The 13,032-nt window shown below is 51.8% G+C and overlaps 3 protein-coding genes across 3 annotated transcripts; 2 read left to right on the top strand and 1 right to left on the bottom strand.

The window, feature by feature from the left end:
- The first annotated feature begins 3,029 nt into the window (after window positions 1-3,029).
- On the top strand, window positions 3,030-7,599 carry LOC147987798 (multiple C2 domain and transmembrane region protein 5-like). Its single transcript, XM_087545471.1, has 2 exons — window positions 3,030-3,357; window positions 4,280-7,599. The coding sequence occupies exon 2, from the start codon at window positions 4,316-4,318 to the stop codon at window positions 7,364-7,366; it is 3,051 nt and encodes a 1,016-aa protein (XP_087401597.1). The 5' UTR covers window positions 3,030-3,357; window positions 4,280-4,315; the 3' UTR covers window positions 7,367-7,599.
- Window positions 7,600-8,065: 466 nt separating this feature from the next.
- On the top strand, window positions 8,066-10,277 carry LOC147987797 (putative phospholipid hydroperoxide glutathione peroxidase). The gene is made up of 6 exons (XM_087545472.1): window positions 8,066-8,304; window positions 8,494-8,570; window positions 8,650-8,711; window positions 9,597-9,715; window positions 9,818-9,985; window positions 10,071-10,277. The coding sequence occupies exons 1-6, from the start codon at window positions 8,245-8,247 to the stop codon at window positions 10,098-10,100; spliced, it is 516 nt and encodes a 171-aa protein (XP_087401598.1). The 5' UTR covers window positions 8,066-8,244; the 3' UTR covers window positions 10,101-10,277.
- Window positions 10,278-10,303: 26 nt separating this feature from the next.
- LOC125540393 (AT-hook motif nuclear-localized protein 1) lies at window positions 10,304-12,805 on the bottom strand. The gene is made up of 5 exons (XM_048704007.2): window positions 11,786-12,805; window positions 11,301-11,368; window positions 11,041-11,184; window positions 10,802-10,957; window positions 10,304-10,663 (listed from the first exon to the last, which is right to left on the bottom strand). The coding sequence occupies exons 1-5, from the start codon at window positions 12,390-12,392 to the stop codon at window positions 10,424-10,426; spliced, it is 1,215 nt and encodes a 404-aa protein (XP_048559964.2). The 5' UTR covers window positions 12,393-12,805; the 3' UTR covers window positions 10,304-10,423.
- Window positions 12,806-13,032: the final 227 nt, after the last annotated feature.

Genomic DNA, 13,032 nt, shown 5'->3' with positions numbered 1-13,032 from the left:
GCCAAGCCGAGAGATATCCTCGCGTGATTGTCGGCGTCATTAGCAAAGTCACCAGCTTGGTCGAGCTAGGCCGCCGCTCACCAGTGCGCCTCGTGCCCCGTACACCAGCCATGCTGGCCGAGCCTGTCGCCGCGATGCGCTAGCTGTTGGAACCGCAGCCCTCTCTTTCTCATTCAAGACTAGAGGTAGAAGGAGACGGATACACAGCCCCGTTTTTCTATTCCAGAATACCAAAACTCTCGTACTTCATCGCCTGGCCTTTATACTCGAAGTGACGCAGCGGCCAAGCATGCATGACTCCCATGCATGCATCACACGGCCACCACTACCGGCCACTAACTCCAGGCCGGCTAACCAGCTAACTGCCAATGCATGCACCCGCTAGCCAACTACACGCACGCAACAACTCAGGCATGCACTATTAGCTACGGCCTAAACTCACTCCTTGACCCAAGTGACTCGGCAAGCACCTAACTAGCTGACTACTGCACACATGTGCCACACACGCACACACGCTACACACATACGTCACGTTGCTGCGTCCCGCACGTCCCGTCCGTCCCACGCGTCACCGACGCGCCCGACGAACCCGATGAGCCCGACGGCACCAGTGTGTCTCGCCCGTCCCGCGCGCATCCGACACGCGCGACAAGCCCAACCACACACGTCGTGGCTTATTCCAACACACACCCTCTAAGCCATGACCTAGAGGAGTCCGTCGTCGTCGACGTTGTAGCCGCCACCGCCCTGATGTCGCTGCCAAGCCTGCCACCGTGCCGCTGTGCCCTTCGCGCGCCGTCCCCACGTCCCCGCACTCCCGGCCCGCGCTCCCGCCGCGCACGTACGCGATCTGCGCAACCAGGTCCAGCGCCTCGACGCGGTCCACTCCCGCGGTCCCGACGCGTCCGGTGCGCACCCATAACACGCACCGGTCGCGCCTGGCTCGCCGCCGCGCTTATTGCCCTGCACCGCTGCGCCGTCAACCGCAGCGCAGCGCCTCCACGGTCGTCGCGCAGAGCCGCCGCGGCCTCTGTGACACCACGCAGGTCCTCCGCGACCTCCTCGTCTCCGCGACCGCCGCTGCTCATCGCGCGCACGGCATCACGCCACACCGCCGTGGACTCGCCGCGCGCCCGGCACCACGCCACACCGCCGTGGACTCGCCGCACGTTGCCGACGCCACGCGCTCGCCGCACGCCGTTGCCAAGACCTTCATGTCCGCCGCGCACCGCGACGCCGCCGTGCGCCACGGCCGCCCCTCGAATCTGGCTCTGTATACCAATTGTTGGAACCGCAGCCCCCTCTCTCTCACTCAATACTAGAGGTAAAAGGAGACGGATATACAGCCCCATTTTTCTATTCCAGAGTACCAAGACTCTCGTACTTCATCGCCTGGCCTTTATACTCGAGGTGACGCAGCGGCCAAGCATGCATGACTCCCATGCACGCATCACACGGCCACTACTACCGGCCACTAACTCCAGGCCGGCTAACCAGCTAACTACCAATGGATGCACCCGCTAGCCAACTACATGCACGCAACAACCCAGGCATGCACTACTAGCTACGGCCTAAACTCACTCCTTGACCCAAGTGACTCGGCAAGCACCTAACTAGCTGGCTACTGCACACATGTGCCACACACGCACACATGCTACACATATACGCCACGTTGCTGTGTCCCGTCCGTCCCGTGCGCCATTGACGCGCCCGACGAACCCGGCGAGCCCGACGGCACCAGTGTGTCTCGCCTGTCCCGCGCGCATCCGACGCGCCCGACGAGCCCAACTACACACGTCGTGGCTTATTCCAACACTAGCTCGCGGGGCCCTGCTGTGCGAACCCCACCGACCGCATACGCCGGCGCCGGTCTCTGGTCGGGCACAGCTGCCATGCGCCTGGACGGGCACAGAGCCACTGCCTCGTCCCGCCCGCTGCCAGCCGCGTCGCACAAGGCACGCCTAGGCCCCGGCCCCCACATCCTGCCGCCCGGAGCTCGCCGTTGTCGCCTGCCATCGTCGCCGCCCGCCGCTCGGCACGGGCCACGCCGTTGTGGGCCAAGAGCAACAGCCGGTGCGCGCTGAGGTACATCTCCAACGCTTCAGCCCGCCCCCATCGGCCCCGATGAAGAAATCCATCACCGCAGCGTGATTGTAGGGGTTGAGGACATTGGCTTAGAGTTTGTTATTTTCCTCTGTGGTAAAGCACAGTCAGTCAACCTAAAATCATGGGAGCGTTCGCCCCTCGATCCTTGGGGACATGCACCGCCGGCGCCGGACAGGGTCGGCCCGCGTGCGTGTTGCCGGAAGCCACCTTGGGCGCGTCTTCTTCTCTGCGTGCCCTGTTCTCCCTCCCTCATGCGTTGCTTTGGGTTCCTCAATGACGGGCTCCTCGCGCGTCCCGGTGGCAGCGGCTCGCTTGCATTGCCGGGCGGCTTGCATGCTCTTGGGAATTTCTCGCTTTTGGATGGAGGTTTCGTACGGGAATTGATTAGATTGGGAGGTGAGCGTTAATGAAGGGAGAGAGGTTAACTGATGATAGTTCAGATTGCATGCGTTGCGTGATTGTAGGAGTTTCCGATGCGGGATGTGGGGTGTTATCCTCGATGGAGTACGGTCAGTCATTGGAAATTGCCAAATGCACACCATAGAATTGTTAAATCAATGAGGGCTGTTAGATTGAGATTTATGGACAAATCGTGTGGTGCTGACTGGATCGTGGGGTATTGTGGACTAATTGTGGGGTGCACGTAAGAAAATTTATATTTAATTATTTAATAGTAGTGGGGATTGTGGAGGCAGTACACACCATAGCGTAGCGCTGTGGTGGTAAAAGCGGAGTCATCACCGCGCCAGCTGCCGTCCGTTGGTCAAAGTCAGACCCAACGGGCCTCCCGCTATTTCGAATTCCGACGAGAGGCAGCAAGGGAAAGAGGCGAGAAATTGCGGAGCAAAGAACCCGAGGCGATGTTTCAAAAAAAAAAAAAACCCGAGGCGAACCTGAACCTGAACCCGAAACCGACGCGGCGCGGCGCACGAGGACGAGGACGGCGACCGACCCACGCCTCACCCACGCGTCTCCGCCCTCCTCCTCTTGACTCCACGCAAGAGAGACCCTCCTCCTCACTCTTTCACACCCAACGCAAAGCTCCCATCTTTCCCCCGCACGCCACGCAAAACCCAGACCCTCCGCCTCCTCCGAATCCCCTCCTCCGCCGGCCGCCCTCCCGTAAGACCAGCCGGCCCGGCGACGGACAGCATGGCGGCGGACTGAAGCGCGCTCGCGGCTCCGTCGGCCCGCGCTCTCCGGCTGCATTGGGCCAGATCCGCCCGGATCTGGGCGTCTCCAGCTCCAGAGGTGAGCCCCGGCCCTCGCCCCTCTCCGCCCCGCCTCGATTCGCAGTGTCCGCTCGCCGCCGGTGCGCCGAATCCCGGGGTTTCTCGGGGGTTTATTAAGTGTCCGCCGCGCTTGCTGCGCCGACGAAAATACAAAGCGCCCCCTTTCGCATATTCTCACGGATCCATTAGGTGTGGCACTGCCGTGCTAAATCCACGAATCACCTTTGATTCTGTGATTGATTCAATCAACTATTAGAGTACTAAGTTGGTGCCCCCGTCTGGCTGCCTTTTCGCCAAAAGCTTGATGCGCTTGTCGCGGCTCCCTGATTCGGATATTTATTTTTGTTTTACTTAACTATTTATATATGCTGCTTATTATCCACAGGTTAGATCTGTGTGTGTATGTCGCCTTCAGTTGTGATGTGAGCTCCGATGCGTCGCAGTCTGTCTGAGGCCATCGTTAGAGGTTGTTTGCTGACTGGAAAGCAGATTTAGTTTAGTCCTGTGGACTGGATGTCTAGGCTTGATGGGGACTGTTTGTGTCGAGATTCTCATTTCATTCAAATAGAAATAATACCACACCCTTTGGGGAGCCGGAACACACCGGTTCTTCTGTAGATCAGGGGCGATCTATGGAGTGAGTGGTTATGCGAGTGTGATTGCGACGCTTTAGTCATCTGCAGCATATAAGATTTTCTTGTTAAGCCTGGTCTTTATTCTTATTTGCATGTGACACTCAGTTTGTAGCATCTGCCAGGCTGCTACCTAACTGTGCTTTTCTTTATATATGTATGCTTATTTGGCTGTGCAAGATAAATTGCTGCATTTGCCAGGGTGCTACCTAACCGTGTTTTACTTTTTATATGTGCTTATTTGGCTGTGGTGGCCACTTTGTACCATTTGGTAGTGGCGCTAACTGTGCTTTTCTTTCATGTGTGCAGTACACAGCAGTAGATCACACATCATCACCAGAAGCAATGGCGTCGTATAAGCTGGGCGTGGAGGTCGCAAGCGCTCATGACCTCATGCCCAAGGACGGGCAAGGTTCTGCCAGCGCCTGTGTCGAGCTTACCTTTGATGGTCAGCGGTTCCGCACGGCCATCAAGGAGAAGGACCTGAACCCCGTCTGGAACGAGCGCTTCTACTTCAACGTCTCTGATCCAACAAATCTTCCCGAGCTCGCTCTTGAAGCATATGTCTACAACATCCACAAGTCTGTCGAAGGTTCCAGGTCATTCCTTGGCAAGGTCAGAATTGCTGGGACCTCATTCGTGCCCTTCACCGATGCTGTCATCATGCACTATCCACTGGAGAAGCGTGGGATGTTCTCCCGTGTCAAGGGGGAATTGGGCCTCAAAGTGTACATCACAAATGACCCCTCCATCAGGGCTTCCAACCCTCTTCCTGCAATGGACCCTGTTTCGAACAATACTCCTCCAACTCAAGCTGAGCAGATTGCTGCTGATATAACCGGTACTAATCTGAATGCTTCTCAGCGCCATCAAGAGCACAGGCATGATGAAGTGAGAACCTTGCATACCATAGCTAAGGATGTACAGCATCATCAGCACCATGGCCATCTTCCAGCCTCTTTTGCCGAGCAACCCTCCAACTCCAAGTATGGTGTTGAGCAAATGAAACCTCAACCTCAACAGCCCAAGATGGTCAGGATGTATTCAGCTGCCTCCCAGCAGCCCATGGACTATGCACTTAAAGAAACCAGCCCCTTTCTCGGTGGTGGACAGATTGTTGGTGGTCGGGTTATTGGTGGTGAGAAGCATGCTAGTACTTATGACTTGGTGGAGAGAATGCAGTATCTGTTTGTGCGTGTGGTCAAGGCACGGGACTTGCCTAACATGGACATCACTGGGAGCCTGGATCCTTTTGTGGAAGTGAGAGTTGGCAACTACAGGGGCATAACTAAGCACTTTGAGAAGCAGAGGAACCCTGAGTGGAATGCTGTCTTTGCTTTCTCTAGAGAACGTATGCAGGCATCTGTCATTGAAGTGTTGGTCAAAGACAAAGATCTTGTCAGGGATGATTTTGTTGGCATGGTGCGATTCGATCTGAATGATGTGCCAGTACGTGTGCCCCCTGACAGTCCACTGGCTCCAGAATGGTACCGGCTTGTTCATAAGGATGGGGACAAGTCAAGGGGTGAGCTGATGCTGGCGGTTTGGATTGGCACCCAAGCTGACGAGGCATTTCCTGATGCATGGCATTCAGATGCTGCTACACTTGAGGATCCATCTGCCGTAACACACATGAAGTCGAAAGTTTACCATGCACCCAGACTGTGGTACCTGCGAGTTAATATAATTGAGGCCCAAGATATTCTCATACATGATAAGACCCGCTATCCAGATGTTTTTGTCAGAGCACAGGTGGGGCATCAGCATGGGAGGACAAAACCTGTTCAGGCTAGAAACTTCAACCCGTTTTGGAATGAAGACCTTATGTTTGTGGCTGCTGAACCTTTCGAGGATCACCTTATTCTGTCACTTGAAGATCGTGTAGCTCCTAACAAGGATGAGACGCTTGGCCGCATAATTATACCATTGACGATGATTGATAGGCGGGCTGATGACCGCATTGTCCATGGGAAGTGGTTTAATCTTGAGAAGCCTGTACTTGTTGATGTGGACCAACTAAAGAGAGAGAAGTTCTCTAGCCGGCTCCATCTCCGTCTCTGCCTTGATGGAGGATATCATGTTCTGGACGAGTCTACAAACTACAGCAGTGACCTCAGACCAACAGCCAAGCAACTCTGGAAGCCGTCAATTGGTTTGCTTGAGCTTGGAGTCCTTGGTGCACAGGGGATTGTTCCTATGAAGACACGGGATGGAAAAGGTTCATCAGACACCTATTGTGTTGCAAAGTATGGGTCAAAGTGGGTGCGAACACGTACTATCATGAACAATCCAAACCCCAAGTTCAATGAACAGTACACTTGGGAGGTCTATGATCCGGCAACTGTCCTGACCATTGGTGCTTTCGACAATGGCCAGCTTGGAGACAGGAATGGGGAGAAGCCATCCAGTGGTAAAGATGCGAAAATCGGCAAGGTTCGAATTCGCCTTTCGACACTTGAAACTGGCCGGGTATACACCCACTCATATCCTCTCCTGGTTCTGCACCCATCAGGGGTGAAGAAGATGGGTGAGCTGCACCTAGCCATACGATTTTCCTCAACGTCATTGGTCAACATGCTGTACCTGTACTCCCGACCTTTGCTGCCGAAGATGCACTATGCACGCCCAATACCAGTGCTTCAGGTTGACATGCTCCGCCATCAAGCTGTCCAGATCGTGGCTGCCCGTCTCAGCCGTATGGAGCCACCTCTGAGGAAGGAAGTTGTTGAGTACATGTCAGATTTTGATTCTCACTTGTGGAGCATGAGGAGAAGCAAAGCAAACTTCTTCAGGCTGATGAATGTCTTCTCAGGCCTGTTTGCCATCAGCAAGTGGTTCAGTGGTGTCTGTGCATGGAAGAACCCCATTACCACCGTGCTGGTTCACATCCTCTTTATAATGCTGGTGTGCTTTCCAGAGCTCATACTCCCAACAGTGTTCTTGTACATGTTCCTGATAGGGATCTGGAACTACCGTTACCGGCCTCGCTACCCTCCACACATGAACACCAAGATCTCTCATGCAGAAGCTGTTCACCCAGATGAACTCGACGAAGAGTTTGACACATTCCCCACAAGCCGGAGCCAAGAGGTTGTAAGGATGAGGTATGATAGGCTGAGGAGTGTTGCTGGAAGGATACAGACTGTTGTTGGCGATATCGCAACCCAAGGGGAGAGAGTTCAGGCACTGCTCAGTTGGAGGGATCCTCGGGCCACAGCAATATTTGTGCTATTCTGTTTCATAGCCGCGATAGTGCTGTACGTCACACCGCTCCAGGTTCTCGCAGCATTAGGAGGGTTCTATGCCATGAGGCACCCGAGGTTCAGGCACAGGTTGCCATCAACGCCAGTAAACTTCTTCAGGCGACTGCCAGCGAGGACAGACAGTATGCTGTGAAGATGCTACCATCTGGTGGCCTTATCGTTGTAATCCCTAGAATTACACCATGTCTGTCGCTGTAGCTCGACTCGCCGTGTTATTATTTGTGACTGTTTGTTGTTCAGGACTTCGAGTCTGTCTATCGTATTAGGTGCTGGATCCAGGGAATAATGTGCTGACAGCTTATCATGACTTGCCAGGTTTTGGAAGCATGCTGATCGTTTATGAAATATCTTGCTGTGTAATGTTCAGTACCCTGCTTGAATGGTTTTTGTGGTCATCTGTGTTTCTAACCACTTGGGTAACTGCATCTTTCTACAAACATTTCTGTGGCTAGTTTCTGCTGGGCTGATTGTCCTTGGTTTTTTTGCTTATGTGATTTTGACGTGATATTTTTTTTCCGGATATGCCTTGATTGGAAGGATACTGTTTTAACTTTTGTAACTGTTTCCGTATGACTCTACATTTGGCCAAACCAGTGGAGTAACACTGTTTTCTTCCCCTTTCGTTTGCATTCTAACAATAGTTTTAAAAACTCATCATTTAAAGAATGTCCAAAAATAAGTCATTGTAGTAGCTGGTGTACTGTAGGCCCAAAATATTTTGTCTACTTCTCTTTGTAGCTTCTCTGCCATTAATATTTCTCAATCAGGAATAGCCCATTCAAATATCAATGCTTTGCAATTTGTGTGGTTGTCATTAGAATCTGTGGACAGCATATGGACTGCAAATAATGAGGAATTTTAAGACATTCTAAGACTTCCTGAGATGCACAAATAGATCTCAGGACAGGTGCTTGCCACTTGTCACAAGTTCTTCAGAGTGCTGCCGCTTAAGGCTTAACTCTTCTCCAATCCTTCTCAAGTGGAAACATTACAGTATTGCTGAGAGCAAACATGGGTGCGGCAGAGTCATCCTCCAAGCTTGGTGGTTCCGTCCATGACTTCGTCGTTAAGGTCCTGCCATCCCTCCCTCTGCCCCCCCCCCCCCCCCCCCCCCTGCGTGTTCATCCATCATATATTCTTGTGGATGATTTGCTTGCGAACAAGAAGATAATTAAATTATTCAGTATGTCCGTCTGTTTTCATTCATGTACAGTTCCATGCCATCCTTCTAACCGAAACACCCGTGGGATTTCTCTGCAGGATGTAAGAGGAAATGATGTGGAGCTCAGCACATACAAGGGGAAAGTCCTGCTTATTGTGAATGTCGCATCTCAATGGTAGCGTGTTTTGCAGTTTTAGTTTGAAATCCTCCTGTTTGAATCTGTGTTTACACCACCTGAGTTGATATCCCTGCAGTGGTCTGGCCAATTCCAACTACACGGAACTGGGTCAGCTCTATGAGAAATACAGGGAGAAAGGTACCTACTTTTCTATAGCTTTGCACATGTCATTCCACTATAGCAGTAGCTCTATCTAATGCATTATATTCACCCCAGCCTTATTTAGTAGTTTAGCAGATTCTAATTTGGTACGTTGTATGGTTCTTAACCATGTTTTTTGTTCATTTGCTATTTGTATTAAAACTGAACACGATATATGATATAAATGCTTTGTACTTAAATGGTATGGTTATATCTTGTTGTGGGGAATGATTAAAACTCTTCGATTCATCACTTTTGTACATCGCGGGGAATGTTCCATTTTTTAGAGAAAAATCCATTTTCTTTGCCTTCACTAGAAAGTAGAAACTCATAAGAAATGCAATTCAATCAGCACAACAGATGTGGCATCTGAGTGGTTTCTCGGTCATAATGTGTGCATACAGAATACACTTCACCTGCTTACTAAAGCAGCAGCGGTACTTACCTGTAGCTTGCCTAGCTGGTCAAGAGCATGGCTTCTCAGGTATAGGCTTATGCTATGACTGAATGTGTTTTGAAGTCATATTGCTTTTACAAGACTACAGTGGTGTCAAAAAGTCCTAGAAGTGGGACCTGATCAACAGTTTGCTTCCCATCAAACAGATATTACAGAAGCTGTGCTATGTTTGGATCCAACTATTCAAGTTGAGTTAGTTTTCAGATTTGAGATTGGAACCAACCTTGGGCTAAATAATGATAGAAGACCTTCAAAAAAAATGATAGAAGAGAAATCTACAGTTTATGTTAGGCTGCAAGTCTTTAGTATGATGAGTTATAAATAAATAGTAAGACAAGATGTGCCATTGTGCAGGTCAGATAACTTGCATTTTATACTTCGTCTTCAATCTTCATTTATCATTGCGTGTTTTCTGCTGCAATTAGGATTGGAGATATTGGCGTTCCCCTGCAATCAATTTGCTGGACAGGAACCAGATAGCGATGAGAAGATTGTGGAGTTTGCTTGCAATCGCTTCCAAGCAGAGTTTCCTATTTTTCGCAAGGTCTATTCCAGCGAAAATCTTTGTTTCCATTTCTGTGTGCGTGCTAGCTTCCAAACACAAATGCACTTATTTTTTATCTAAACATTTCTGAGTTGACAACAGGTTGACGTGAACGGCAACAATGCTGCCCCACTGTACAAGTTCTTGAAGTCAGAGAGAGGCGGTCTATTTGGAGAGCGTATCAAGTGGAACTTCACCAAGTTTCTAGTTGACAAAGAGGGGCATGTCATGAACCGATATGCACCGACCTGGTCCCCACTCGGCATTGAGGTGATGCTCTAACTCAACAGTTTATTTTCCGTATTCCTCGTCTCCAACAGAACGGGAATTCACTTGGCGAATGTTGTTTCCGCAGAATGACATCAAGAAGCTGTTGGAGGTTTGAGGTATATCTCCAGGGAAGATCATGCGTCGGCGTGTCATGTGTATGTGTCATCTGTTCTTTCTGCTACTGTATGTGTATGTACACTTGCTCTATCAAGAGTAACTCCAGTCTGTTGTATGCTACTCTGTTTTCTACACGGTGAAAGGAAAATAACATTTCGCTGAAATATAAACAAAATTATATCGATGCAACAAAACACAGCCTGGAGAGTAATCTATAAGAATGATCTCAAAAACCGAATGGGCTATTCCAAAGTATACATTTGGTATTCTTTTTGGGAACAGAAAAATCTCTCAAGAGATGGAAGTGTCGACAAATATGAGCTATCCTCTAGAAGAGTTGATATCAATGTTGGAACTTCGCGTGTCAAATATCACAGAGCTAGGCCACCCTCCCGTCGATACAACGGAGGGCGGCGACGTTAGGTTTTGGTTATGCCCTGAGCTGGGCGACACCACATCTGGCCCAGCGCCGGAGAGCGAGTCGGGACCGAAAGCCGGTGGTTTCGCGACTTTCTTTGACTTTGATTTGGATCCTCCTTGCACAAAAGTCCCTAGCACCACCTGCACAATGCCAAACAGGATTAGAAACTTTTTATGTTGTATGTCCGAATCTTAGCAAATGAGGTTGATCTGGATGCAGGAGCTTGGTTTCATGTCTGAATCTTAGCAGATGAGGCTGATCTGGTAGATTGCTGTTACCTGCACAGTACTGGCAGCCACCAATGCTCCACCCAGGACACCTCCAATGACATGCCTCTCCGGGCTGCAGAGCGTGACGCTGATCCCGTCGGTTTGATTTTGCTGGCCCTCGTTCAGATTGTAAGAGCCGGATAAACTCAGGATTTCATACAATCCCTACAAACATTCACATCATGCAGGGTTACTTATAAGTCTCAGGTGCATCACTCCTTTGATATGCATATAGGATGGTCGCTTACCTCGTAAATGGCAGGGTTATTGTAGGAAGGAGGATGATCTGCCGGGTGGCGCAGGACGGCCCTGGAGACGGACCCCATCGCTGAGAGCACGCACACCGCCCTCGGTGACTGGCTCGCGAATGCCGAGATCTTCCCTGCGACGTCCTGTCAAGGCAATTGATATGATTCTGTCTGTCAGTTCATCAGGTGCAGCAGGGTAACAGAGGAATAGAATAGAAGAATTTAGGTGGCATTGTCTCAGTTTTGCATTGCGTGCATACCTCTGAAGGAGATGCTGTGATGATGTGGGGAGTAAAGCTCGTTCCAGCTGAACCAGGGAACGCATTGCCTGGACAAAATAACAACTTTCAGCAATTAATTTTATTCGTTGTGGTTTCAGTGAACTGCAGACTATGCTGTGACAGTTGAAGCTTTTTTTTGCTATGTCTCCAGCCCAAATCAGACTTCAGAGTGTCAGAAAAACTTTGCATAAAAACTAGCAGCATTCTAAAACAAATGATTTCTAAGATGGCAGCAACTGATAAGCAAATTGAGCTAATGACACTGTTAAAATCATCAAAAATCAACATTCCTTTGCTACAGCAGGTACTGCACAGTACAGATGTTCTGTTGACAATTGGCAGGCAGTAGATTGGAATTTGATAGAAATCTGAATTAATCACCTTAAGTAGGACAGTGCATATATAAAATTCAGACTTTACAAGAAATCAATAAAATTCAGAATTGGGTGTATATATGTACTGACCGGAGGGTTTACTGCTGGGTGAGGAGAGCTTCTTCCCGGTGCCTGGCGGTCGGCCGCGCTTCTTCTTCTGGGCCGCGTCGTCGAGCCCGCCCGCCATGCCCTGCCCGGCCATCGACCCCATCCTCTGCTGAGGCGCGCCCATCATCTGATGTTGCTGCTGCTGATGATGCGCCGACGAGGAAGACGAGGACATGTGGTGCTTCATGGCCCCGTCGGGCCCGTACTTGCGCGGCCTGCCCCGCTTCCGCTTGACGGGCTCCGGCGGCGGGCTGGCCACCGGCATCGTCGTGCCCGAGCCAGAAACAGAGCCGCCCATGTTCCCGGCGTGCTGCAACATGGAGGAAGGGGACGTGGTGTTGTCCATGTTGAACTGCATGCCGGCGAGGGAGGAGGCGCCGCCGCCGATGGACTGGAGGATGGCGGTGGGGCTCATGCTCATGTTGGGCATGGGGCGGATGACGGAGTGCATCCCGGCGAGCGAGGAGGGGCTATGCTGCCCCCCGCCGCCGCCGGTGCCGCCGAGCATGCGGAGGTGCTGCTGCTGCTGCTGCTGCTGGCCATAGAATGGCGGCAGGTCGGACGGTGAGATGAGGTCTTTGCCATCCATGCATGGATCACTGCTTTCTTCCTCCTCCAAAAGCGCAGCCAGCTGCCCTCGCCCTGATCATGCACGAACACGATCGACCACCTCCCGCCGAGCGCCAAGCGAAGCTCCCTGGCTCCTCCTCCGGCGCGGACAGGCGGCGCCGGCACCACCGGAGAAAGAAGGGATGAGGAGGAGATGGGATGCGCCACCGGACGAGCAGCTGGATAGATCAGGAGGAGGAGGAGGAGGAGGCAATGATGGGAGGGAGATAAGATGACGCGGTTGGCCTACATGCACGCGCAAGCGGGCAAGTAGCCGCTTGGATGTGTTTGTCAGCCAGGATGGAGGATGGAGGATGGGCACAGCACCACCGATGGATCCATCACCGATGGATGGATGGATGGATGGATGGAACGGCGGCCACCGCGCCCCCGCCCCACACAGACAGATAGATAGGCGAGACGAGGCGACACACCCGTCCCGGCGGTACCGATAAGATTTCGGTTCCGTTCCTTTCGCCCAACGAAAAGGCCGCCCGTTGCCGCCATAGCTTTCGTCGGGCGCGCGGCATCATCCATCCATCCGCTGGCCTAGCGCGGGGTGGGGTGGGGTGGCATGTCGCTACCCGCCCGCTCCATCCCAGCCCCCATTCTACAGTAGT

Source organism: Triticum urartu, chromosome 2A (genome assembly GCF_056163025.1).
Source record: "Triticum urartu cultivar PI428250 chromosome 2A, HENAU_Tu73, whole genome shotgun sequence".
NCBI lineage: Eukaryota > Viridiplantae > Streptophyta > Magnoliopsida > Poales > Poaceae > Triticum > Triticum urartu.
Note: the sequence above shows the minus strand (reverse complement) of the source record. Positions and strands in the feature narration are given on the sequence as shown.

Excerpts from the sequence above, each read along its gene's own strand:
- LOC147987798 (XM_087545471.1), top strand. The coding sequence starts at position 4,316 with ATGGCGTCGTATAAGCTGGGCGTGGAGGTCGCAAGCGCTCATGACCTC.
- LOC147987797 (XM_087545472.1), top strand. The coding sequence starts at position 8,245 with ATGGGTGCGGCAGAGTCATCCTCCAAGCTTGGTGGTTCCGTCCATGAC. Across the intron at positions 8,712-9,596 it reads TGAGAAATACAGGGAGAAAG|GATTGGAGATATTGGCGTTC; the intron begins GTACCTACTTTT and ends TGCTGCAATTAG. Across the intron at positions 9,986-10,070 it reads GGTCCCCACTCGGCATTGAG|AATGACATCAAGAAGCTGTT; the intron begins GTGATGCTCTAA and ends TTGTTTCCGCAG.
- LOC125540393 (XM_048704007.2), bottom strand. The coding sequence starts at position 12,392 with ATGGATGGCAAAGACCTCATCTCACCGTCCGACCTGCCGCCATTCTAT. Across the intron at positions 10,958-11,040 it reads ATAACCCTGCCATTTACGAG|GGATTGTATGAAATCCTGAG; the intron begins GTAAGCGACCAT and ends GAATGTTTGTAG. Across the intron at positions 10,664-10,801 it reads TGGCTGCCAGTACTGTGCAG|GTGGTGCTAGGGACTTTTGT; the intron begins GTAACAGCAATC and ends GGCATTGTGCAG.